Below are 27,235 nucleotides of genomic sequence, written 5' to 3' on the forward strand. Positions count from 1 at the left end.
GGAGGGAACATGGTAAGGAAACGTGAACTGACTCCATGGAATCACTAGAGCGTCACTCGCCATGGGATCCCTGGACCGCGCGACGAAGTCCTCGACCTTGTGGTTGAAGCGGAAGGCCATGAGATCCACGTCTGGCCGACCCCATTGCTCGCAGATGGCTAGAAAACTCTGCGGGTGAAGAGCCCATTCGCCGGGATCGAGACACTCCCGGCTGAGGAAGTCGGCGATCCAGTTGTTGACGCCGGGGATGTGGACTGCCGACAGCGCCGGAACATGGTTCTCCACCCAGCAAAAGATCAGAGCTGTTTCCGCCATGGCTGCCAGGTGCTGCCCTGGTTCACAAATATACGTACTGGCATTGGAGAACTGCAAGGCAATATCGGCCAGTTCCCCAGAGGGGACCCCCGAAGAGAGACCCTGACGTAAATTATTTGCCCACTCATAGCTCTGCTCACCCATGTAGAGGCAAACACAGTGCTGTGCCCACTGCTTCAAAAGATTTAGCAAAAGCTTCCAATTTTTTATCCCCGATATCAGAGAAAGAAGCCCCATCCGCCATTTGCAAGGTAGTTTGTTTAGCCTAGCGGGAAACGGGCGGGTCCACTATAGGTGAGGGCGACCACTTCTTAGTCAAATCCTCCGGAAATGGATAAAGGACGTTTAAGCGTTTTGGCAACATAAAACGTCTATCAGGAAAACTCCACTCCTTGGAAAGAGAGGAATCAAAATCCTGGTAGTTGGGGAAACATTTGGAAGAGCGACGGGACCTCCTAAAGGAAAAACCCGAGCCGGCCGATGAAGGTGCGGGGTCCTCAACCTGTAAAGTCTCTTATCACCGCTGTAATAAGATTGTCCACCATGGAGGTGGACCCTCAGGAGAGAGAAAAGCTCACCTGAAAACCTCTCCTCGGAACATGCCTCTTCCACGGAGGAGTGAGACTCCCTGGTAGGTGGGGGGGGGGGGGGGGGAGGTAGAGGAAACGGGAGACGCAGACACCCTTTTGGGCGAGGATGGTCTGGCCCATTTAGCGGGACGGCCGCGATTGGAATGAGCCCCAGGATCCCCAGAGTCGAACTGGTCAGAGGACGGCCTTGCTGACAATCGCCCCAATATTTCCACAATAGCTTTGTTGGTATGGGAGATGTCCTTGACGGGGAGCGCGCCCACTCCGGCTCTACCATAGGCTGGACAGTAGGGGCGATTGGGTCAGGGGCAGGGCCACTTGACGGTGGAGCAGAGGGGATCTGACTGACCGGATGGAAATTTTGAGCGACACGACGCACAAGCAAAATGGTGCACCCAAGTGACCGCCTGCTTTGGGGCCTGGGGTCTGGGTTCGGACATAATGAGGATGGGGGGATGGGGGGTAGGTTAAACCCTGTAGGAAAAAAAATTATTGCAGACCTGCAAAGCAGGGAGGTCTGCCTCCTACAGACACTAAGCTAAAAACGGATGTAGCTTAGTCCCTGTAGGAAGGGTATAGCTGAAGGGAGGAGCTGACACCTTTGTGCTTAGTGTCGCCTCCTAGTGGCAGCAGCAGCTATACCCATGGTCAAGCCTGTGTCCCCCAATGATACGGATGAGAAATTGAATGTTGCAGAGCGTTTTGCTTCCAATAATGTGTGAGTGTTGCGTTGGCGCACCGCTGCCGTGATTTGTGGCGCTCTGCGCCGGTCTAGGGGTGCGGTGGACCTCACAGGAATCCCCCTTACCCCGGCCGCAGCATGTGACATATACCGCCTGTGACCGACTGTCGCTGCCGCCAGAGGCGCCTGTCATATCGTAAGTGACACAAGGCTAATTCACATTTCCATATGGAAATCTCTGCGCAGATCTCATTATCAGGGGAGACGTCTCATCTGGCTGCAGCTGCTCCGTATAATCCTCCGGGGGGGGGGATTATAATAACCGGCATGTATTAATGCTCATCGCGATGTCGTAGACATGGATGCGTGCAATCCCAGTATATATATATATATATCAGTTCTGTGAGTAGCACTTGTGAGGCATGAGGCGCCATATGCCTCGCTGATAGACGTGACTGAGCAGAGCTGCAGCTTTGGTTCTTTGTAATGTCGTTTCCCGCTGTCCTTTTTGAGTTGACGCTAATTTGTGTCTTTTTTCCCCTTTTAGAACTCAGACTTGTTTGCGATGATTGAGAAGATGCAGGTGAGTGCCCAGGGCCCACATCGATCAGCTGAGGGTTCGTTACAGTGTATCAGTGGGAGCGTAAGCCGTCCTCCGCATTATCAGCGCCTATCTCTCTCCTGTGCTGGAAGCCAGGCTCTGACCTGCACTGATACATTGTAGCACACACCCAGCTTTGTGAGCAGGACAGGTCTCTTCCCTTGTGATGATGAGCGTTATGTAGCAGAGTCTGTCGTGCGCAGTCACTAGTGCTCAGCCATGTGCTTTGTCTTTACAGGGCTGCAGAATGGACGAACAGAGATACTCGCTCCCTCCCCCCCTCAAGGTAAAATCCCCGGCGTCCCATGAACTGTACAGTCCTGCCCCGCTGCAGGGAGGGGGTCTGACGTCAGAACCGTAGGGTGCTTGGTGGACGCACCCCCACAATGCAGCACAGCAGGGCATGCTCCATAGAGACACTGAACCAGCAGGGGGCAGCAACGAGGCATGAGTCAAATGTGGGCTAATAGGAAACAAGCAGGATTGTGATTGCAGTATAAGACATGATGTGACTGCAGCTCTGGATGGGACTGGAGTATAAGAAATAATGTGACTGCTGCTCAGGATGTCACTAAAGCATAACATATTATGTGACTTCAGCTCTGGATATGACTGGTGTATAAGACATGATGTGACTGCAGCTCTGGATGTGGCTGGAGTATAAAATGTAATGTGATTCCAGTTCTGGATGCGACAGAATTAAACATGATATGACTGCAGCTCTGGATGTGACTGGAGGATAATACACGACTGCAGCTCTGGATGTGACTAGAGAAAAAGACTCGTATGACTACACCTCTGGATGTGACTGGAGTATAAGACATGATGTGACTGTAGTTCTGGATGTGACAAGATTGTAAGACATGTTGTAAGTGCAGCTCTGGATGTGACTGGAGTAGAAGTTATGTAATCTGTAAGGGGGAGCTGCCCTGTGGCCCCCGCTGCTCTCGCCTTATCACTGTTGGGGCCCCAATGATATTAGTGTTTCGGACTGCGCCTCATTGCCACCATATAATGATGTCACTTCTTACTACAGACAGAAGAGGATTATATCCCGTACCCCAGCGTCCACGAGGTAAGTGCACAGACCTGAGCGCCGTTTATTACTGCATCTGCACCCCCAGAATTGTGGGGGTCCCATCCTGTTCACTGTCCTGCAGGTCCTGGGAAGGGAAGGGCCATTCCCCCTCATCCTTTTGCCTCAGTTTGGGGGATACTGGATTGAGGGAAACAACCACAACCTCTCACCGCTCCTCGACGCCGAGAACAACCAGTCACCGAGCGCCAAAGTGAAGCTGGAGAGTAACCACACGGCGCGGCTCTACCGCAAGCACTTCCTGGGGAAGGTAAGTGTACGGCAGCAAAGTGAACACAGCTTGTACTGACCCCCGGTATATACCGACACACCACCCTCCAGTATATATCGACATGCTGGTATATATATATTATATACTGGTATATGCAGACACACCGACCCCCCGGTATATACAGACACACCGACCCCCGGTATATACAGACACACCGACCCCCGGTATATACAGACACACCGACCCCCGGTATATGCAGACACACCGACCCCCGGTATATGCAGACACACCGACCCCCGGTATATGCAGACACTGACCCCCGGTATATGCAGAAACTGAACCCCGGTATATGCAGACACACCGACCCCCGGTATATGCAGACACACCGACCCCTGTATATGCAGAGACACCGACCCCCGGTATATGCAGACACACCGACCCCCGGTATATGCAGACACACCGACCCCCGGTATATGCAGACACACCGACCCCCGGTATATGCAGACACACCGACCCCCGGTATATGCAGACACACCGACCCCCGGTATATGCAGACACACCGACCCCCGGTATATGCAGACACACCGACCCCCGGTATATGCAGACACACCGCCCGCCGGTATATGCAGACACACTGACCCCCGGTATATGCAGACACACCGACCCCTGTATATGCAGACACACCGACCCCCCGGTATATACAGACACACCGACCCCCGGTATATGCAGACACACCGACCCCCGGTATATGCAGACACACCGACCCCCGGTATATGCAGACACACCGACCCCCGGTATATGCAGACACACCGACCCCCGGTATATGCAGACACACCGACCCCCGGTATACGCAGACACACCGACCCCCGGTATACGCAGACACACCGACCCCCGGTATACGCAGACACACCGACCCCCGGTATATGCAGACACACCGACCCCCGGTATATGCAGACACACCGACCCCCGGTATATGCAGAGACACCGACCCCCGGTATATGCAGACAGACCGACCCCCTGTATACGCAGACACACCGACCCCCGGTATATGCAGACACACCGACCCCCGGTATATGCAGACACACCGACCCCCGGTATATGCAGACACACCGACCCCCGGTATATGCAGACACACCGCCCGCCGGTATATGCAGACACACCGACCCCCGGTATATGCAGACACACCGACCCCCGGTATATACAGACACACCGACCCCCTGTATATGCAGACACACCGACCCCCGGTATATGCAGACACACCGACCCCCGGTATATGCAGACACACCGACCCCCGGTATATGCAGACACACCGACCCCCGGTATATACAGACACACCGACCCCCGGTATATGCAGACACACCGACCCCCGGTATATACAGACACACCGACCCCCGGTATATGCAGACACACCGACCCCCGGTATATGCAGACACACCGACCCCCGGTATATGCAGACACACCGACCCCCGGTATATGCAGACACACCGACCCCCGGTATATGCAGACACACCGACCCCCGGTATATGCAGACACACCGACCCCCGGTATATACAGACACACCGACCCCCGGTATATGCAGACACACCGACCCCCGGTATATGCAGACACACCGACCAGACATTTTTCGGGACCTGACATCAGTTTTCTTATACTCCAGGAACACTTTAACTATTACTCTCTGGACGCTGCTCTCGGTCATTTGGTTTTCTCGCTGAAGTATGACGTCATCGGAGATCAAGAGCACCTCCGCCTGCTGCTGCGGTGAGATTTACTCTTCCCCAATCCTGTGTGTGCTGGGCGAAGAGGCCCGAGAGTGATCCCACAGCCCTTTAGGTGTCAGATGTTGAGGGTTATAATCCGCTGTGTAGCCACTTCTAAATGGTTCTGGTCTCTTGCACAGAACTGATACTGAGTAATAACCACCCAGCTTTCTATAGACCCTGGACAATATATCAGTACGCTTATCCCTGCTGCTCTTCTGTTCCCCTGCTTGCGTGTCCGTCTTCACTGCTGTTCTGTCATTTTATTCATACACCAGGAAGCTCAGGCTGAACACAACAATAGGTCCCTCTTAGATAGGGGAGTGCAGCGTTGTATGGCATTATGGGGGGGTGCGGTGGTCTGGTGGTAACGCTCTGATTTGTGTCCTGTGGCCGCTCATGGTTTGTTACATGTTCTTCCAGGACAAAGAACCAGACGTACCACGATGTCATCCCCATATCCTGCCTCACCGAGTTCCCAAACGTGGTGCAAATGGCCAAGGTAAGCGGAACCGCCTGTGGTCAGCTGATCGGGGCATTGTGCTTTGTGCTTGATTCTACATACCCCTGCTCTAGTTCCCCGCACCATACGGTTTTCTAATGGCCACCATATTGGTTTTTTTCTGCTACCCACCCCTCCCCCATAACCAGCGATTTTGTTGTTTTCCAGCTGGTCTGTGAAGATGTCAACGTGGATCGATTTCACCCCGTCCTCTACCCAAAGGTGAGTGGGGGTAACATGAGCCGTAGCAGTGCTCAGTAGTGCCACATGTGATCCACGATGTGACACAGGACACCGGCCGCTCCCTGCAACGTGTCTGTATTCATTACAGGCCGGGTTCTGCTCCATCCCGTATAAGTCACGTAATCCCCGCGTCAGCTGATATATACTATATAACGACCTCTTCTAACAGTGACGTCCTCTCATAATGATCATGTCCTCTTATAGTGGTGACTTTCCTTTATAATTGTGACAACCTCGTATAATGGTTTCCTCTTATAATGGTGTCCTCTTATAATGGTGTCCTCTTATAATGGTAACATCTTATAATGGTGATGTCTTCTTATAATGGTGACTTTCCTTTATAATTGTGACAACCTCGTATAATAATGGTGACCACTTATAACGGCAACAACCTCTTATAACTGTGACATCTTCTTATAATGGTGGAGTCCTCTTATAATGGTGACATTCCTTTATAATGGTGATGTCCTCTTATAATGGTGACTTTCCTTTATAATAGTGATGTCCTCTTATAATGGTGACTTCCCTTTATAATGGTGATGTCCTCTTATAGTGGTGACTTTCCTTTATAATTGGGACAACCTCGTATAATGGTGTCCTCTTATAATGGTGACATCTTATAATGGTGACATCTTATAATGGTGATGTCTTCTTATAATGGTGGAGTCCTCTTATAATTGTGACAACCTCATATAATAATGGTGACCGCTTATAACGGCAACAACCTCTTAGAACTGTGACGTCTTCTTATAATGGTGATGTCCTCTTATAATGGTGATGTCCTCTTATAATGGTGACATTCCTTTATAATGGTGATGTCCTCTTATAATGGTGACATTCCTTTATAATGGTGACGTCCTCTTATAATGGTGACATTTCTTTATAATGGTGATGTCCTCTTATAATGGTGACTTCCCTTTATAATGGTGATGTCCTCTTCTAATGGTGATGTCCTCTTATAATGGTGACTTCCCTTTATAATGGTGATGTCCTCTTATAATGGTGACATTCCTTTATAATGGTGACGTCCTCTTATAATGGTGACATTTCTTTATAATGGTGATGTCCTCTTATAATGGTGACTTCCCTTTATAATGGTGATGTCCTCTTCTAATGGTGATGTCCTCTTATAATGGTGACTTCCCTTTATAATGGTGATGTCCTCTTATAATGGTGACCTCTTATAACGGCAACAACCTCTTATAATGTTGATTTAGCTTTATAATAGTAAAAGTAACAAAATAGGGAGGCTCAACACCCTGATGAACGGATAGCGGTGGGTTCACTGCCAATTGGGTCACTCACCCAATCAAGAATAAAAGTGTATAAGCAGAGAAAAAGCAAGCACACCACCTTCTGGAATGTAGTTGAACACTTGGAAAATTTAATCAATGGTAAAATATCACACTTAAAATGGCCAATACAATAAAACAGTATATAAAAAATAATAATAAATAATAAATAAAATCGAATGAATATATATCCCAATTGGAGACTGTATTCTGAATGATGTCAAACTGTTATATAGTCTCCTGAGATAATGTCTCTTGAGATAGAGTGTAGCAAATATGCAGTCAACCAGTCAATTGTTGCCAAATAAAATCGTCTCCATGAGACTCTTACCACTCAGTAGTATCGGTGATATCAGTGAATGGTCTGCTTGCATGAATTGGTGAAAGAATGTAGTCACCAAAGCTCTGGACTCTGGATCCTGGATGCTGGGTAAGTAAGAAGCGTGCAGCTTGGAGGACGTGTTCCGGATAAGTAATCACATACCGGTGATAGATGCAGTCACCAAAGCGCTGGACGCTGAGTGCTCAGCTCAGAAGACGCACGCCAAGTCAGGTGGTCCGGTGAAAGGTGCGGCCACAAAAACACTGAACACCAGACGCCGAGCGCTCCGCTCAGAAGATGCACACCTAGGTCAGGTGATCCTCTGTGGCTGAGTCAGATGATCAGGTCAGCTGGTGCAAATCACCCAATTACGTGCTGCACAGGTCCTTATACCGTAGTGGTAATATGGCATAGCATGGGTCCAGGTCCTATACTGCAACAAATGATTATGTTGGCAGATAGCTGCTGCAAAGAATAATTTTCTTTCTCCACGAAATCCTTTGTACTTGGGGTCCGGACCAGTACTAGATGTGGAAATTTGCGTAGTCCGCTAGACGCGTTTCGAGACTACCTGTCTCTTCCTCAGTAGCTACCAGACTGCGCTTTTCCAAATGTTTTATAGGGTACACAATTAAAATAATTAAAATCATTGATGCAACCTGAGGTCAGGTTAAGAAATCGAGTAAAACATGAAATGGATTATAGAATGGAGACAAACGTAAAAACAGACAAATATCAAAATATCTAGTATTTTTCTATACCACACAAACTAAATATATATCTTCTTTGTTCTTTTCTCTCTAGATATCCAAAATCGCGAAAAGATATTTATAGTGTGACTAGTATTAGCATAATTCCTTCATAGTATTCGGTCTCAGTGCACACATGTATTCCTATGCGTTTTTTTCCCATATACTTTCTCAGTTGTTATAAAAGGCCCAATCTATAAACAGTGTTCATCATATATTTTTTATATACACATCTTTCTTCATATACTTATTCAGCTGAAAATTATTTTTGTTTCTCGCTGAATGTAGATATAGTGGTGCCTTATTTATTATTTATTTTTTATATACTGTTTTATTGTATTGAATGTTTTATGTATTGGCCTTTTTAAGTGTGATATTTTACCATTGATTAAATTTTCCAAGTGTTCAACTACATTCCAGAAGGTGGTGTGCTTGCTTTTTCTCTGCTTATACAGCTTTATAATAGTGACAACCTTTTATAATGGCGACTTTCTATCACAATGGTGCTGGCGTTTTATTACAGTGAAAACGTCTTATAAAGGAAAGTCACCGTCCTAAGGCCCCATTCACACCGCCGTAGTTCTGCCGTGTTCGTGTTGCGGACCTCAGAACGGCGGGTCCACAGGAGACGGGCACCGGCTGTGTGAACTCTGCATCGCAGTGCGGACTCATTTCCTTCAATTGGTCCGCAACCCGCAAGATACGGCACAAGACAGGACATTTCCTATTTTTTCGGAGTGGAGGCACAGACCCAGAAGCCCTTTCATGCCTTCGCTCCGCAAAAATAGGAAATGTCCTATGTTTTGCCGTATCTTGCGGATCATTGGCCCATTGAAGGCAATGAGTCCGCAGTTCACACGGCCATGTGGTGACAAACTCTTGTAACAGCAGCTTTCCTTTATAATGGCGGTGACCTCTTATAACGGTGATGGCTTCTCATATTTACAGGCTTCGCGTCTCATCGTCACCTTTGATGAACACGTCATCAGCAATAACTTTAAATTTGGAGTCATCTACCAGAGAACTGGGCAGGTCAGTACTACTCTTATGTGCATGGCGCCACCAGCTGCGGTTGCGCTGTACATGACAGAATATGCGGGTGACACATTGTAACAATCACACAAGTGACAGTGACAAGATACATTGGGTGAGAGCCCTGACCATAGGAGCTTACAATCTATAAAGCACCCTCACAACAGGCATCAGTGGGGAAAAGGTTTGGCTTTGTTTGGAGTTATTGGGGTATCTGTCTCAGGGTTTGGGTTCTCTGTCTGGAAGAGTTGGGGTCTTTGTTTTGAGATTATTGGGGTATCTGTCTCACGGATCCTGGGGTCTTTATTAATAGTCCATTTCCCTCATTTTCAGACCACGGAGGAGGAATTATTCAGCACCATACAGGAGAGCGCAGCCTTTGTGGAGTTCCTGGAGCTGCTGGGTGAGCGAGTCCTCCTGCAGGATTTTAAGGGGTGAGTCTGGGGTCTTGTAGGAGGTTCGCTCCTCATCTCATGGTCTGACACTAATGACACATGTGATGCTTACAGATTTCGGGGAGGGTTGGACGTAACTCATGGACAGACAGGGACCGAATCCGTCTACTGCAACTTCCGAGGCAAAGAAATCATGTTCCACATCTCCACCAAACTGCCGTACACAGAGGGCGATGCCCAACAGGTAGTATAGCGGGCGTCTCCTGTACCCACCATACAGGGTAGTTACCTACCCCTAAAACTATATAAGATGCCCTATAACAGTTTTAATGTCATATTGGTGTTACCCAGCTTTCCCAGGAACAGATGCTTTACAGCAGACTGGGGTTTGTGAGATCATGGGAAGATTCATTATTTGTTCAGTCAAAGGAAATAGATAGCGGCTAGAGATGATGGGAGTGATGGTGTGCTGTCCTTATGAGGAGTATGTCCAGATATGCTCAGTAGAGAGACTCTCACCCTCTGCCTAATGCACCATATAGTGCTCCCTGGCCACCCCTAATGCTCAGTCTAGAGACCCTCATTCTATGCCTAATGTCTAGCATAGAGACCCCCTGTCTAATGCTACCTAATGCTTAATATAGAGACCCCTGCATTCTGCATAATGCTCAGTGTAGAGATTCCTGCTGTCAACCTAATGCTTAGTATAGAGACCCTCAACCTATGATTAATGCTCAGTGTAGAGACCCCTGCCCCCTCTGCTTAATACTCGGTATAGAGACCCCTGCCCTCTGCTTAATACTCAGTATAGAGACCCCTGCCCTCTGCTTAATACTCAGTATAGAGACCCCTGCCCTCTGCTTAATACTCGGTATAGAGACCCCTGCCCTCTGCTTAATACTCAGTATAGAGACCCCTGCCCTCTGCTTAATACTCAGTATAGAGACCCCTGCCCTCTGCTTAATACTCAGTATAGAGACCCCTGCCCTCTTCTTAATACTCAGTATAGAGACCCCTGCCCTCTTCTTAATACTCAGTATAGAGACCCCTGCCCTCTGCTTAATACTCAGTATAGAGACCCCTGCCCTCTGCTTAATACTCAGTATAGAGACCCCTGCCCTCTGCTTAATACTCAGTATAGAGACCCCTGCCCTCTGCTTAATACTCAGTATAGAGACCCCTGCCCTCTGCTTAATACTCAGTATAGAGACCCCTGCCCTCTGCCTAATACTCAGTATAGAGACCCCTGCCCTCTGCTTAATACTCAGTATAGAGACCCCTGCCCTCTGCTTAATACTCAGTATAGAGACCCCTGCCCTCTGCTTAATACTCAGTATAGAGACCCCTGCCCTCTTCTTAATACTCAGTATAGAGACCCCTGCCCTCTTCTTAATACTCAGTATAGAGACCCCTGCCCTCTGCTTAATACTCAGTATAGAGACCCCTGCCCTCTGCTTAATACTCAGTATAGAGACCCCTGCCCTCTGCTTAATACTCAGTATAGAGACCCCTGCCCTCTGCTTAATACTCAGTATAGAGACCCCTGCCCTCTGCTTAATACTCAGTATAGAAACCCCTGCCCTCTGCTTAATACTTAGTATAGAAACCCCTGCCCTTAACCTAATGGTCAGCTTAGCGATCCTCACCCTCCGTTTAATCCTTAGTACAAAGGCTTTCATCCTCCTCCTCGTGTAGAGACCCCTGCCCTCCTCCTGATGCTCATTGTAGAGACCCTTGCCTGATGGAAAGTTGACCTTGGCTGTCGCCTGTCACCTCTGCAGCCCCTCCCCCATCTTGCACTTATCATATTCTTCATTTTTTTCAGTTGCAGCGTAAACGTCATATCGGCAATGACATCGTAGCCATAGTGTTCCAGGATGAGAACACGCCATTTGTCCCGGACATGATCGCTTCCAACTTCCTGCACGCTTACATTGTGATTCAAGTGGAGAATGCCTGCACCGACAACACTGTATACAAGGTACGCAATGTCATTTACCGCTACATACAAGGTGACCGGCCTGGAGCAAGCTAGATCATTGGGTGCTAGGCACCTGATGATCCCTGGGCACGAGGTACCAGATAATCCTTGGGCACTAGGCACCTGATGATCCCTGGGCACGAGGTACCAGATAATCCTTGGGCACTAGGTACCTGATGATCCCTTGGCGCGCAGTACCTGATGATCCCTTGGCGCGCGGTACCTGATGATCCCTGGGTGAAAGCTACCAGATAATCCTTGAGCGCTAGGTACCTGATGATCCCTGGGCACGAGGTACCTGATGATCCCTGGGCACGAGGTACCTGATGATCCCTGGGCACTAGGTACCAGATAATCCTTGGGCACTAGGTACCTGGTGATCCCTTGGTGCACGGGACCTGATGATCCTGGGTGCAAGCTACCAGATAATCCTTGGGCACTAGGTACCTGATGATCCCTTGGCGCGCAGTACCTGATGATCCCTTGGCGCGCGGTACCTGATGATCCCTTGGCGCGCGGTACCTGATGATCCCTGGGTGCAAGCTACCAGATAATCCTTGGGCACTAGGTACCTGATGATCCCTGGGTGCGAGGTACCAGATAATCCCTTTTGCTAGGTACCTGATAATCCCTAGGTGTGCAGTTCCAAGATGATCGCTGGTTATTGCTTCCATGTGCCCGGTGAACCCTGTGTTTGGGGATCAGTTCCTTGCATCGTCTGGTGATGGTGATCAGCAGTGACAGCAGACGGTCTCCGGTCTCACCCATGTCAGACCTTATTACGCTGATGGCGGATGAGTCTTTCCAATAGCTGCATCGTCTTCACCTGCTCATTATATCAGGTCGTGTGATTGACGCTGTACCGGCCTTATAATGTGTGATCCTCTTCTCTCAGGTCTCGGTCACTGCCCGGGATGACGTGCCTTTCTTCGGTCCACCACTTCCAGACCCTGCTGTTTTCCGTAAGGTAGGATGAGAATGTTTTCTAGATCTGTACCTTCCCTGTGTCGCTCTCTGTGGTTGCCCAGTGAACTACAAGGCCCAGCAGTCCTGAACATGTTCTGTATTTTCCCAGGGGTCAGAGTTTCATGAATTCCTCCTGACTAAACTGATCAATGCTGAATACGCCTGTTATAAAGCTGAAAAATTTGCCAAACTGGAGGTGAGTGCTGTGTGACCCCAAAATGTCGCAAGTCACGTCTTCGATTGGCATGTCTTACCTCTTAACACCCTCAGGAGCGGACGCGCGTCGCGTTACTGGAGACGCTGTACGAGGAGCTGCACATAAACAGCCAGTCCATGATGGGCCTCGGTGGGGATGACGATAAGATCGAGAATGGGGGCGGTGGTGGTGGGTTCTTTGAGTCTTTTAAGGTGAGATATTAATAACATGGGGGCGCACCGATTATATCTGAGCAGCAGCCATGTCTGAAGCAGGATATCTGATTTCCCCCACTAATCCCCTTATATACAGAGATAAACCCTGTGTCCATCATTTCCCAAGACAGCAGTGACCCCCGGTGGCTGTACGTTAGTACTACATCCGTTCTCACAACCAGAAGCTTTTAGCGAGGTTCTTACTGACTTTATATAATGGTCTGGGAGATTATAAGGCGCCGCCATCACACAGGGCTGGTTACTCCTAGAAAAGACCCCATGATGCATCGTCACACAGAGAGTAACATCAACTTTTTTCCTTGCAGAGAGTAATCAGAAGCCGCAGTCAATCCATGGACGCTATGGGCCTCAGCAATAAGAAGCAACACACAGTGTCCACCAGTCACAGTGGCAGCTTTGGGCACAACAATCAGGATATGCCTAAGCCACCAGGAATAGTAAGTGTCACTATATATATATATATATATATATATATTCAGACTGATCTGATTTGTTGTTGGGGGCATTGAAGATTTATGTGGGTACAGATGGCAATTTACTTATAGATATAGAGGGAAAAGCTAATAGAATTATGAAGATGAGATGTGATCTCTGGTGCAGTGTATGGAGATTTAGGGTGTCTCCTACTGGTGTTGGGGGGGCTCTGAGGCTGAACGCACTGGCATAGACCTCACCCCCTACGGTGGCTCTATGGACAGCAGAGCCCGAAAGAAGTCAGCGGGTACCGTCAGATGTAGGGAGATGATATATAGAATACACCAAAAAGTCATAGAGGTGCAAAGTTTGTCTTGTTCCATGAGGACAGTGCCAGGCTGTTGGGTTGGAAGGGTTACACAGACTCCTCTGAACCTCTACAGATCCCACTATACCTCTCCAGACCCCAATGAGCCTCTCCAGACCCCAATGAGCCTCTCCAGACCCCTCTGAACCCCTTCAGATCCCACTGTCCCTTTTTTCAGGACTGTGTGGGGAAATCAATTATGTCTGATCTTCTGTCCCCTGGCAGCTACCGTAGACATTATATTATCAGCCAATACACTCCCCCATAATCAGCAATTTTGGGTAGAGACTGTGCTGAGGGACAGTTACAGTGGATATAAAAAGTCTACACACCCCTGTTAAAATGTCAGGTTTCTGTGATGTAAAAAAAATGACAAAGATAAATCATTTCAGAACTTTTTCCACCTTTAAAGGGAACCTGTCACCTGGATTTTGTGTATAGAGCTGAGGACATGGGTTTCTAGATCACCGCAATACCCAGTCCCCATAGCTCTGTGTGCTTTTATTGTGTAAAAAAAACTATTTGATACATATGCAAATTAACCTGAGATGTGTCCTGTCCCTGACTCATCTCACATACAGGACTCATCTCAGGTTAATTTGCATATGTATCAAATCGGGGTTTTTTACACAATAAAAGCACACAGAGCTATGGGGACTGGGTATGTCCTCAGAAACCCATGTCCTCAGCTCTATACCCCAAATCCTGGTGACAGGTTCCCTTTAATGTGACCTATAAACTGTACCACCCAATTGAAGATTAAAAATAAAATAATATGGTTGCATAAGTGTGAACACCCTTAAACTAATACTTTGTTGAAGCACCTTTTGATTTTATTACAGCACTCAGTCTTTTTGGGTATGAGTCTATCAGAATGGCACATTTTGACTCTTCTTTGCAAAAACACTCCAAATCTGTCAGATTGCGAGGGCATCTCCTGGGCACAGCCCTCTTCAGATCACCCCACAGATTTTCAATCGGATTCAGGTCTGGGCTCTGGCTGGGCCATTCCAAAACTTTAATCTTCTTCTGGTGAAGCCATTCCTTTGTTGATTTGGATGTATGCTTTGGGTCGTTGTCATGCTGAAAGATGAAGTTCCTCTTCATGTTCAGCTTTCTAGCAGACGCCTGAAGGTTTTCTGCCAATATTGACTGGTATTTGGGACTGTTCATAATTCCCTGTAGCTTAACTAAGGCCCCAGTATCAGCTGAAGAAAACCAGCCCCTTGGCATGATGCTGCCACCACCATGCTTCGCTGTGGGGATGGGGTTCTTTTGGTGATGTGCAGTGTTGTTTTTGCATCAAACATATCTTTTGGAATTATGGCCTAAAAGTTCAACCTCGGTTTCATCAGACCATAACTCCTTTTCCCACATGCTTTTGGGAGACTTCAGATGTGTTTTTGCAAAATGTATCCCGGCTTGGATGTTTTTCTTCGTAAGAAAAGGCTTTCGTCTTGCCCCTCTACCCCATAGCCCAGACATATGAAGAATACGGGAGATTGTTGTCACATGTACCACACAGCCAGGACTTGTCAGATATTCCTGCAGCTCCTTTAATGTTGCTGTAGGCCTCTTGGTCGCCTCCCAGACCAGTTTTCTTCTCGTCTTTTCATCAATTTTGGAGGGACGTCCAGTTCTTGGTAATGTCACTGTTGTGCCATATTTTCTCCACTTGATGGTGACTGTCTTCACTGTGTTCCATGGTTTATCTAATGCCTTGGAAATTCTTTTGTACCCTTCTCCTGACTGATACCTTTTAACAGTGAGATCCCTCTGATGCTTTGGAAGTTCTCTGTGGACCATGGCTTCTGCTGTGGGATCCGACTAAGAAAATTTCAGGAAAGACCAACTAGAGCAGCTGAACTTTATTTTGGGTTAATCAGAGGCCCTTTACATGATGGCCGGTGTATGCTGACTCCTATTTAACAGGATTGTGAATGTGATTGCTTAATTCTGAACACAGCTACATCCCCAGTTATAAGAGGGTGTGCACACTTCTGCAACCACATTATTTTAGGTTGTTTTTTTTCTTTTCTTCCCTCCACCTAAAAGATTTCAGTTTGTTTTTCGATGGAGTGGTACAGTTTATAGGTCACATTAAAGGTGGAAAAAGTTCTGAAATGACTTATCTTTGTCTCATTTTAGATCCACTGTATATGAAGGGGCAGTCTTATATTACATACATGGAGACTGGTCAAATTGGTAGAGTCCAGTGAGGACGAGTCCTCCAGGAAGCTGATGGGTTGGCAGAGTGCAGTGACAAGTCCTCCAGGAAGCTGATTAGTTGGTCAAGTCCAGTGACAAGTCCTCCAGGAAGCTGATTAGTTGGTCAAGTCCAGTGACAAGTCCTCCAGGAAGCTGATGGGTTGGCAGAGTGCAGTGAGGACGAGTCTATTGGATTAGTACAGTCCAGTGAGGTCATGCTCTGTGATAACCATTTCTGATACAAGCTGTCCATTCTATGCATGACTTCTTCTCTCTCTCTCTCTCTTTTTTTTTTCTTTGCTTTTCTCGTCTTGTTACTTTCTGTCCCCTCTTGTCTTCCTGACTCGCCATCATTAACCAACCATTGTTCCCTTACCTCTCTCTGTGTATCATGAACATTTCTTGCACCTTCTCCTCCTGGCTCCTTTGTTCTTTCTCTGCCCTCGGTGTGATGATCCTCACCGCCTCCATGTTTTGTGCCGTGCTCCCTCCTGCTCACTAGTCATTGCTTGTGCCAGGGAGAGCTCCCGGTCGGCATGGACGCCGCGGAAGTGCCATAGGCATAGGAACCATAGAAGAGGTAGATAATTTCTCCTTCTGTATGTGATGATGACTGGGGTTCAGATTTGCACTGACATAATTACTGCCCATCCCTGGAGGTGACCCTCCCCAAGTCCGGGGGGATAACATGACGTGTGGTATGGTTAAGATGATCAATAACCCAATCTCACAGATAGACCCGGATTTCCTGTCCAGTTCTTTGATGAGTGGCACCAGAGGTATTGGGCAGCCACTTATCTCCCATAGCTAATAAAGTAACATGCACTTTCCTCCAGTCAAATATTCAACCTTTGTTCTGCAACTTTATTTTAACTCCTCGCCACTTACAATTTCTGTGCTTGCTGTCAGTGAATAGAAATGCCAATTGCTTACATTAAGGGCTTCAAACCTGTCCTTGCCCTGCACACAGCTAAAAATTAGTTACAGTGTATCAGTGCAGGTAAAACAGATATGAGCCTGTAGTGTTTGGCTCGCAGAGGTTTGCTTACACTGACACATTGTAACAAACCCTCTAGAGTAATGTGGAAAGTGCATACTGATTTGTTGGAAGATCTCATTCTGATCAGGGTGTAGTTATAAAAATGCTGCAATGTGGCCCTATATTAAAGACAACCACATTTTTTCCAGTCTCTGATCGTACCAGGAAAAAGTCCAACTAGGAAGAAGTCTGGTCCGTTCAGCTCCCGCAGGAGCAGTGCCATCGGAATCGAGAACATCCAAGAGGTGCAGGAGAAGAGGTGGGTCCTCCGGGAGGATTTCTACTGTTCTGGTGGAGATGATGTTCTGGGCTGCGTTTTGGAGGAGGAGGGAGACTTTACTCATGGTCATTCCACATAGGTTTTTTCCTGCCATGTTATACAGAGAAAGTCCGACCGGCCCCCTGAAAACCCCCGACAGTGGCACTGCCTCTCAGGAGCCCAAATCAGAGAACTCGTCCAATCACAGCTCCCCGGAGATGCCCACTACAAAGAACAGGTAGGCGTCCTGTGGCGAGGATGTGCTTCTCATAGAACCCGTGTCTCAATGCTCATCTCTACATCACAGGATGGATTCAGTGTCTAGACCAGAAGCCCAGAGAGATTTCTCTCGATCATCGTCCAGCGCCAGCAGCTTTTCCAGCGTGGTGGTGGAGAACGAACTATTGGATGACGAGGACACCGGGATGGTAATGGACAACCCAATCCAATGTATTCTGTGTAAAAACCCCACCCCTGGGTTTTACAGGTGTGAGGCTCCAGTGTTGAGCTCCAGCCTCTTCCTATAACCCACAACCCACCACTGGGGGTGGGCGTGGAGAGGGGTGGCGTTGAGTTTGCTGACACCACAACTTTTGTGCATTTCCCGGACTCTGCCGTAAATGTGATTTCTTTTTTTTTTCGTCTTCAGGAAAGTGTCTCTTCCTCAGGAACTCCTCACAAACGAGACTCCTTTATCTACAGCACGTGGCTGGAGGACAGCGCAAGTAGCGTAAGCACAGCCAGTGGAGGAAGCGCAGGTGCAGTCAATCTACATTCTTTATATATATGTTTTAAAAAGAAAAAGGAGGAGCAGATAATACAAGTCTGTGCAGCAATTTGAGGTACTCTACTGTAAAAAGGAGGATATAAGTCTGCTGTACAACAGATAATACTAGTCCATGCAACAATTTGAGGTAGTCTATTGTAAAGAGGATGATATAAGTCTGCAGAGCCTAGAGAGGAAGTCTGCTGTAAAGCAGGTAATACAAATCTGTGCAGAAAGGAGAGGCAGTCTGCTGTAAAGGCGATAATACAAGTCTGTAGAGCATAGAGGAGCAATCTACTATACAGCAGATGATACAGGTTGGTGCAGTAAGAGGTCTGTAGAGCCTAGTAAGGCAGTCTACTGTACACTAAAGAGAGGCTGTCTACTGTAAATAGGATGATACAAGTCTGTAGAGCGTACAGAAGCAGTCTACTGTACAGTAGATGATACAAGTTGATGCAGTATGGAGAGGCCGACTACAGCAGATGATACAAGTCTGTAGAATCTAGAGAGGCAGTCTGCTGTTCAGCAGGTAATACAAGTCTGTGCAACAGAAAGAGGTAGTCTACTGTAAAGATGATGATACAAGCCTGTAGACCAATAAGGAACAGTCTACTGTATAGTAGAGAATACAAGTCGATGCAGTGTGGAGAGGCAGGCTACAGCAGATGATACGTCTGTAGAACCTAGAGAGGAAGTTTACAGTACAGTATATAATACAAGTTGGTGCAGCAAAGAGAGGCAGTCTGCTGTGAAGCGGATGATACAACTCTGTAGACCGTAGAGGAGAAGTCTACTATACAGTAGCTGATACAAGTCAATGCAGTATGAGAGGCATTCTACATCAGATAATACAAGTCTGTGTAGTATGGAGTGGGAGTCTAGTGTTGAGCAGTCTGTGCAGCATAAAAATTCAGTCTACTGTACAGCAGACTTTACAGGTCTGTACAGCATGAAGAGGCAGTACTATTTGCCCCCGTTCCTCCTGTAATTGTGATTCTTTGTGCACCAGGTTTCCCGCGCTCCCCACACCCAGACGTTCGGAAAATGAGTGGAGACTCTGCCTACCCGGAGATTAAAATCCAGCTGGAAGAAAATGATCCAAATGCAACCAATCAGGTGAGAGCCGTTCAAACATGGCGCCAGTGTGGCTATGCCTTTGCCTCCCGCGCACTGACCCTGTCTTCTCTTTCATGGCTCCTCAGAGCTGCTAGCCCCCGCCCGAGTCATTGAAGGATAAGTCTCTGTCTTCGACGGTCAGTACCCACCACCCTGTGTTCTCCTCCTCACTCACCATTTCATGATTATCCTCATCCTACTTTGGGTGACAACCACTAATGAATGGTCTTTACTGCACAACTTTCCACAGACTCTGGTCTATTACGCTGTATTGTTACATTCCCCCTGTGCCTGTGTCAGTCTTTACTAGGATTTTAGTCCAATATGTAGAAAATGATAAGGGCGGCAATCACCAATGTAGTAAAAAAAAAAAAAAAGAATAATCCTTTATTTTATCCGGGATAACATTCAGCCTGAGGCAGCGCAAAGCCGCGCGAAACGGCCATCGCCGCTATCATGTTGGAGAAACTGACATCTCGACCCTATGAGCTCTGCTGAATGTTATCCCGGATAAAGTAAAGGATTATTCTTTTTTTTTACTACATTGGTGAGTGCCGCCCTTATCTTTTTCTACATATTGGACTATATTTATTGCTGTTGGGCTTGAGCACCACTATATTGTACTGGAGGCACGGACGTGCGGTGGATCGACCAGTTGGTTTGCAGTGGAGACTGTTCAGAGTTTAGCAACTGTGCCGCCTCCTATTTTTCTCTTGTTGTTTTATTTTTTTTACTATGATTTTATTTTATCCACAAGCCAGGAAGATCAGTATTGGGCAGGGTCTAGAGTGCTGTAGAGCATGAAATTATGGGAAGGTGGACTTACTGGTATAGATAGACCTGTAGGGCTCCTGGATGAGATATTCAAATATTTTCTTTCGATTCTCCCCCCTTCAGCCGTGGCAGAGAAGACCAAAACTGAGCGATTTGCGCCAAACTCCAGTCTTTGATTCAGTCAAGTGTGACTGATTCACCTGAGGACCCAGCGACTGACGGATCCCTTCTGAAACGAGCGACCAAGCCGCCCCCAGGCTCCTGCAGATTTCTCCTTCCACCTGACTTCTACGCATTTGTTTCCTACAAGAACAGCGGATCCTGCGGCCGCTCCCTCTGACTCCAGCACTTAATAATAAGGGAGGCTGCACGCCCCCCGCCCCACAGCGATATGAACAAGTGGTGGGAGGGTTCTGAAGCTGCAGCTCCATGAGACGACATGTGGCGGTCCGCTGAAGGATGACCGCTACTTATATGGCGCTTGTGGCCTGGACGTTGGCGAATACTGCGCGGTCTCCGTGATGTAAATAATCTGCAGATGCCGTAAAGTTCATGCAAACTCAGGATGTCAATCAATGCACAAGTTCTCGGACTGGACATTGAAACTGAAAGGGTTAATGCACCCTGAACTCCCCCGACCCCCCTCCCTTCTATGCATTGTCTACGGCATGTCACGTGTGGTCCTGCGTGTTCCCCTGTGTGTTCGCGATAACTTCACGTGTGATCATCTTAGAACACGTTTATGGCGGGTGAAGTCATACAGTACGAGACATTACTACATGGTACGACACTACTACTCTCAACCTCCCGTCAGCCTGGATCATCGGTAACTACTCCATTGACGTCATTCCTTAAGAATAACTATAGCGGCACTGACCCGCAGAACTGTGTGTTGGCATGGAGCGAGCGAGGGTGGGGGGTATGGGGTGCCCTCTCTGTGGTCAGCATGCTTGGTGTCTGTTTTATGGACTTGTAGGTGAAGCATCCAGCTCCCCCTTGTGGCTTCTTGTTGTAATGACGTCACCGCCGTTCTCCGTCCTTTGTCCTCGCGTTTCAAAGAACGATAAAACACTATTTTTCCATTCGGCATAAATAACGTCTGGATCTGTAATTGTCTTTCTGTGTAAATGAAAAAAAAATAGAGAAATTATTATTTATCTGCAAAGAGATTATTTGTAAAAATAAAATAAAAGATTTATGGGATAAAAGAAATAAATTGAGAAAAAAAACGCATTGAATGCTGAGGCTGCACTTCTGAGATGCTGACCATCCCCCATTCCTGAGATTAGGAAACGGGTTACATGTGTATAATAGTCGCTCTCCTCTGATGTATGACTGCAGGAGGAGGGGTGGGCTTCAGTGCAGGTGGTCTTTATACGTGCTGCATTTTCGGTCTGCCCCCTGCTATTACCCAGCACCCCCACAGTGCCATTATTTAACCCATGCTGTGGTCCACTGATCTCAATGCTCTGCCCTGTACACTGATTAGCAGCAGCAGCAGCATATAATACCCAGGAGTCTCTGCTCTTTGTGTAACCGGAGGGGTGAGCTCTGATCTCCTTAGGGTACTTTCACACTAGCGTTTTTCTTTTCCGGCACTGAGTTCCGTCAAAAGGGTTCAATGCCGGAAAATAACTGATCAGTTTTATCCCCATGCATTCTGAATGGAGAGCAATCCGTTCAGGATGCATCAGGATGTCTTCAGTTCAGTCTTTTTGACTGATCAGGACGGAGATAAAACCGCAGCATGCTACGGTTTCATCTCCGGCCAAAAAACTTGCCTGAATGCCGAATCCGACATTTTTTCCCATAGAAATGTATTAGTGCTGGATCCGGCATTCAAAATGCCGGATCCGTTGCGCAGACCGAAAAAAAAGTGAAAAAAATAAATGCTGGATGACACCGGAAAGACGGATCCGGCATTTCAATGCTTTTTTCTGACTGATCAGACATTTTTAAGACTGATCAGGGTCCTGTTCAGTCTTACGCCTCATGCACACGACCGTTCTGTTTTTTGCGGTCCGCAAAAAACGGAAGCCGCCCGTGTGCCTTCCAACGGAACGGGCGGCCCATTGTAGAAATGCCTATTCTTGTCCGCAAAACGGACAAGAATAGGACATGTTATTTTTTTTTTTGCGGGGCTACGGAACGGAGCAAGGGATGTGGACAGCACACGGAGTGCTGTCCGCATCTTTTGCGGCCCCATTTAAGTGAATGGGTCTGCATCCGAGCCGCAAAAAATGCGGCTCGGATGCGGACCAAAACAACGGTCGTGTGCATGAGGCCTTACAAATGCCATCAGTTGGCATACGTTTTGCAGGATCACTCTGCCGCAAGTGTGAAAGTAGCCTAACATGTGTCTCTGGGGAGTTGTACTTCCAAACAGGGGGGGCGGGGGGGTCTACTCCTCTTGTGGGTGCTGCGTTGTGGTGATGCTCACTGGGTAATTCTAGGAGATTAGAAGAATCATCTACTCTCCCATCTGAGTGGAGATGAGCTGTAATACCAGACACGGCCATAGACAAGACGGGGGCAGTACATGTGAAAGCCAAGGCTTCCATCTGATTTCTTATAGACTGTGTTAGGCTGTGAGCAAGCTAAGGGTGCAGCCACACGGTCAGGTTTTCTAATGATCCACTCAAGATTCTGGCTTCCAAAACTTCATCTGGAAACCCAAATGTGTGGATGTACCTTTAGGGCCTGTTCACACGGTGTGTTTTACAGTGCAGTTTTGGTGAAGACAGCCATGACGAAATATAGCCAAAAACCTGCCAGCAGCCACATCCTTTCTGTCTCACATTCAATTCAATGTGAGGCAGAACTGAGGATTGCGGAGCGGCAGCTTAAGGCTTAGAGTGGACATGTCCCTTCTTGGCACGGCCAAGGCCATCGTTCTGCCATCCTCAGAGCTTCCACCCATAGAGGTGTATGGGAGGCAGAAAGAACGCGGACGTGGCTGTCCACGGCAAAATGATGCTGGAAAAGCCATCGTGTGAACAGTATTCCATACGTTGGGGAATACGTGTGGATTCCCATGCAGAAAAACCGCTGTGTATTAGGCCTCTTTCACATGGGCGTTGCGGGAAAATGTGCGGGTGCGTTGCGGGAACACGTGCGATTTTTCCGCGCGAGTGCAAAACATTGTAATGCGTTTTGCACTCGCGTGAGAAAAATCGCGCATGTTTGGTACCCAAACCCGAACTTCTTCACAGAAGTTCGGGCTTGGGATCAGTGTTCTGTAGATTGTATTATTTTCCCTTATAATATGGTTATAAGGGAAAATAATAGCATTCTGAATACAGAATGCATAGTACAATAGCGCTGGAGGGGGTTAAATTTTTTTTTAACTCACCTTAATCCACTTGATCGAGGAGCCGTCATCTCTTCTGTCTTCATCTTAGCTGTGTGGAGGAACAGGACCTGTGGTGACGTCACTCTGGTCATCACATGGTCCATCACATGATCTTTTACCATGGTGATGGATCATGTGATGGACCATGTGATGACCGGAGTGACGTCACCACAGGTCCTTTTCCTGCACACTGCTAAGATGAAGACAGAACAGATGCCGGCTGCGCGATCAAGTGGATTAAGGTGAGTTTAATTATTATTTATTTATTTTTTAACCCCTCCAGCGCTATTTTACTATGCATTCTGTATTCAGAATGCTATTATTTTCCCTTATAACCATGTTATAAGGGAAAATAATAATGATCGGGTCTCCATCCCGATCGTCTCCTAGCAACCGTGTGTGAAAATCACAGCTCATGTGAACAGCCCCATAGAAATGAATGGGTCGGGATTCAGTGCGGGTGCAATGCGTTCAACTCACGCATCGCATCCGCGCGGAATGGCCTTAGGATACATGCACACAGTGCAGATTTGTATGCAAAAAAACGCGCTTTTTTTCTGCGTTTTTTTCTTTTTATATAAACAAACTCATTGGAGTCTATGGGGAAAGCACTCTGCAGAAGGCACGGAATCGCTCAAACAATGGACAGGCTGTGGATTTTAAAATCTGCACAGGTCAATTTCTGCACCTAAGGAAAAAATCTAAGTGCGCTTGATTTTTGTCTAATCCCATTCACTTTGCTGGTGCTGTATGACGCTGCGGTTATTCTGCACGAGAATCCACATGTATTCAGCAACGTGCGCTGGTAGTCTAAAGCTGCAACAAAGATCTCATGTTTATTTCTGAGAAAACATCACTGGAGGTGCGGACCAGTGTCAGGTCATTGCTTATAATCCAGAAATACATCACATGATACTCCAGTCACATCCAGAGCTGCAGCCACTATCCTGCCATTACATCATATCTTATACTCCAGTCACATCCAGAGTTGCAGCCACTATCCTGCCATTACATCATATCTTATACTCCAGTCACATCTAGAGCTGCAGCCACTATCTTGCCATTACATCATATCTTATACTCCAGTCACACAGAGAGCTACAGTCCCAATTCTGCTGTTACATTAGGATGTGTTCAGTTCACGTGGTAAAAAGAGCAGATGTGATTTTGCCACGGAATCCACGACTGACCTTCGGATTTCTGCCACAGATTTTTCAGTTTACAAGCCACAGACTCCCCCCCCCCCTACATTTATTCTATGATGTTAATCCGTGAGCGAAAACCACAGCAAAAATGGACATGCTCACCATTTTTCCCACAACGACGTGGATTCCAAATCTGCGCCACGTTAAAATCTGCACTGTATGGACTGTGGCACGGATTCACATTTTTTTTTAATGTATTTATTCAATTTTTTTCAACAATTTGTTCTAAACTAAACTAGTGTTAAGTGAATCGAAGTCCACAAAGTGGACTTCAATCCGAATTTCAGGGAAAATTCAATTCACCGCAAAGCTGAATTTCCTCGTGCTTCGTGGTTGTGAATTGTTTTTTCCCTGAATGGCAGTAAAATAAAATAAAAAAAAATCATACTTGCCTTCTCCATTTGAGCGCAAAGAGCCGTCTGCCGCCATCTTGATTGAAGATTTTGCACGAAATCCCCTACGCGATTGACTTCTGACGTCACCACACCAGTCGACGTGATACGCTAGATCTTCAAGCAAGATGGCGGCTGGCTCTTCGCAATCAAACAGAGGAGGTAAGTATTTATTTTTTTTCTTTCATATTGCACTGTGTTATAACTGTTAAATGCCGCAATCCGCTATGAACGCGCCATCTGAGCGGTACAATCACGGAGGGCCCCGCGATCGCCGTTCCCTGTCATTGCACCCACTACTTAGAAAGAAATGCGCTTCATGATGATGTAATTTGTCACGAAGCAAATTGTTTTTGTAAAATTCGGCTATGTAGCCAAATCCAATTTTTCAATGCTTTGCTCATCTCTAAACTAAACCATCAAAAAACCCACAAAATCGAGGTGCGGGTTATTTGTCGCAGTCTCCGGCCCACCAACCAAAGCGGAATAGTTTGTCTTGGGTAAGGCAGATGTGAGAAGTTGAAGCAGGTAAAGATTGGGATGATCACATGACAGCCCAGGGTCGTGCAACCTGAAGAAGATGGCGCCGGTCAGCGGAGGCTCGGACAACACTCGGGAACAGTGATCCAACACGTCAGGCAACACCGTCCCATTTACATTAAGAACGTATTTTCTTGCCGTGTCCGTTCCGTTTTTTTGAAGACCACTTCAATAGGTCCGCAAAAAAAACTGAAGTTACTCTGTGTGCATTCCGTTTCCATATGTCCGTATTTCCGTTCCGCAAAAAAATAGAACATGTCCTATTATTGTCCGCATTAGGGACAAGGATAGGACTGTTCTATTAGGGGCCGGCTGTTCCGTTCCTGAAAAATACGGAATGCACACGGATGTCATCCGTATATTTTGCGGATACGTTTTTTTGCGAACCGCAAAATACATACAGTCGTGTGCACGAGCCCTAATACTGAGAACAAGCAACGTTACAAAGAAAAAGGGGGAAATCGCGTGCGTCCAAGGCTGCTCTTTCGATAAATGGCGCTGTATAACATGCAAAGTGATTCAAATCGGAGGCTCGCCCTGTATTCACTTTACGGGTATCAAGTAGTATATCTGAAGGGATCTTGGACTTGATTACGGTCATGGAGAGTGGTTATGAAACGTTCCCATATTTGACAAAACTTTCTTTATGAACAGTTGTTTCAACAGTTGAATAAAGTTGAATAAAATAATAGACGGTGGAGGTGCAGTAGACATCGCATATCTAGATTTTAGTAAGGCTTTTGACACTGTCCCACATAGAAGACTTATCAATAAACTGCAGTCATTGAGCATGGACTCCCATATTGTTGAGTGGATTAGGCAGTGGCTGAGTGACAGACAACAGAGGGTTGTAGTCAATGGAGAACATTCAAAACAAGGTCATGTTACCAGTGGGGTTCCACAGGGATCTGTACTGGGACCAATTTTGTTTAATATCTTCATAAGTGATATTGCAAAAGGCCTCGCTGGTAAGGTTTGTCTTTTTGCTGATGACACAAAGATATGTAACAGCAGGGTTGATGTTCCTGGAGGGAAACGCCAAATGGAAAAGGATTTAGGAAAACTAGAAGAATGGTCAGAACTCTGGAAACTGAAATTTAATGTGGAGAAGTGCAAGATAATGCACCTGGGGCGTAAAAACACAAGGGCAGAATATAGAATATTTGACACAGTCCTGACCTCAGTATCTGAGGAAAGGGATTTAGGAGTAATTATTTCAGAAGACTTAGGGCTCTTTCACACCTGCGTTCTTGTCTTCCGGCATAGAGTTCCGTCGTCGGGGCTCTATGCCGGAAGAATCCTGATCAGGATTATCCTAATGCATTCTGAATGGAGAGTAATCCGTTCAGGATGCATCAGGAGGTCTTCAGTTCCGGTACGGAACGTTTGTTGGCCGGAGAAAATACCGCAGCATGCTGCGCTTTTTGCTCCGGCCAAAAATCCGGAACACTTGCCGCAAGGCCGGATCCGGAATTAATGCCCATTGGAAGGCATTGATCCGGATCCGGCCTTAAGCTAAACGTCGTTTCGGCGCATTGCCGGAGCCGACATTTAGCTTTTTCAGAGTGGTTACCATGGCTGCCGGGACGCTAAAGTCCTGACAGCCATGGTAAGTGTAGTGGGGAGCGGGG

At 47.2% G+C, this 27,235-nt stretch overlaps 1 protein-coding gene across 3 annotated transcripts in view; it reads left to right on the forward strand.

Annotated features, from left to right (window-relative positions):
* The window catches only part of LOC120994803 (RAP1 GTPase activating protein), a 71,258-nt gene extending 49,921 nt beyond the window's left edge, over positions 1 to 21,337 (forward strand). Inside the window, exons 4-25 of one of the 3 annotated variants that reach the window (XM_040423643.1) lie at positions 2,135 to 2,170; positions 2,427 to 2,474; positions 3,225 to 3,263; positions 3,349 to 3,534; positions 5,153 to 5,256; positions 5,679 to 5,757; positions 5,926 to 5,979; positions 9,312 to 9,395; positions 9,729 to 9,829; positions 9,905 to 10,034; positions 11,616 to 11,771; positions 12,667 to 12,738; positions 12,847 to 12,933; positions 13,008 to 13,145; positions 13,475 to 13,606; positions 17,347 to 17,456; positions 17,557 to 17,694; positions 17,764 to 17,884; positions 18,106 to 18,214; positions 19,235 to 19,341; positions 19,428 to 19,478; positions 20,239 to 21,337. In XM_040423643.1, coding sequence (XP_040279577.1) covers positions 2,135 to 2,170; positions 2,427 to 2,474; positions 3,225 to 3,263; positions 3,349 to 3,534; positions 5,153 to 5,256; positions 5,679 to 5,757; positions 5,926 to 5,979; positions 9,312 to 9,395; positions 9,729 to 9,829; positions 9,905 to 10,034; positions 11,616 to 11,771; positions 12,667 to 12,738; positions 12,847 to 12,933; positions 13,008 to 13,145; positions 13,475 to 13,606; positions 17,347 to 17,456; positions 17,557 to 17,694; positions 17,764 to 17,884; positions 18,106 to 18,214; positions 19,235 to 19,341; positions 19,428 to 19,436 — 2,040 coding nt within the window. In that variant the 3' untranslated portion in view covers positions 19,437 to 19,478; positions 20,239 to 21,337. The remainder of the gene's footprint in view (positions 1 to 2,134; positions 2,171 to 2,426; positions 2,475 to 3,224; positions 3,264 to 3,348; positions 3,535 to 5,152; positions 5,257 to 5,678; positions 5,758 to 5,925; positions 5,980 to 9,311; positions 9,396 to 9,728; positions 9,830 to 9,904; positions 10,035 to 11,615; positions 11,772 to 12,666; positions 12,739 to 12,846; positions 12,934 to 13,007; positions 13,146 to 13,474; positions 13,607 to 17,346; positions 17,457 to 17,556; positions 17,695 to 17,763; positions 17,885 to 18,105; positions 18,215 to 19,234; positions 19,342 to 19,427; positions 19,479 to 20,238) is intronic. The other 2 variants (XM_040423629.1, XM_040423637.1) reach the window with 2 other exon arrangements.
* The last annotated feature ends 5,898 nt before the right edge of the window (positions 21,338 to 27,235 follow it).

The sequence above is a fragment of the Bufo bufo genome, chromosome 1 (assembly GCF_905171765.1).
Source record: "Bufo bufo chromosome 1, aBufBuf1.1, whole genome shotgun sequence".
Taxonomy (NCBI): domain Eukaryota; kingdom Metazoa; phylum Chordata; class Amphibia; order Anura; family Bufonidae; genus Bufo; species Bufo bufo.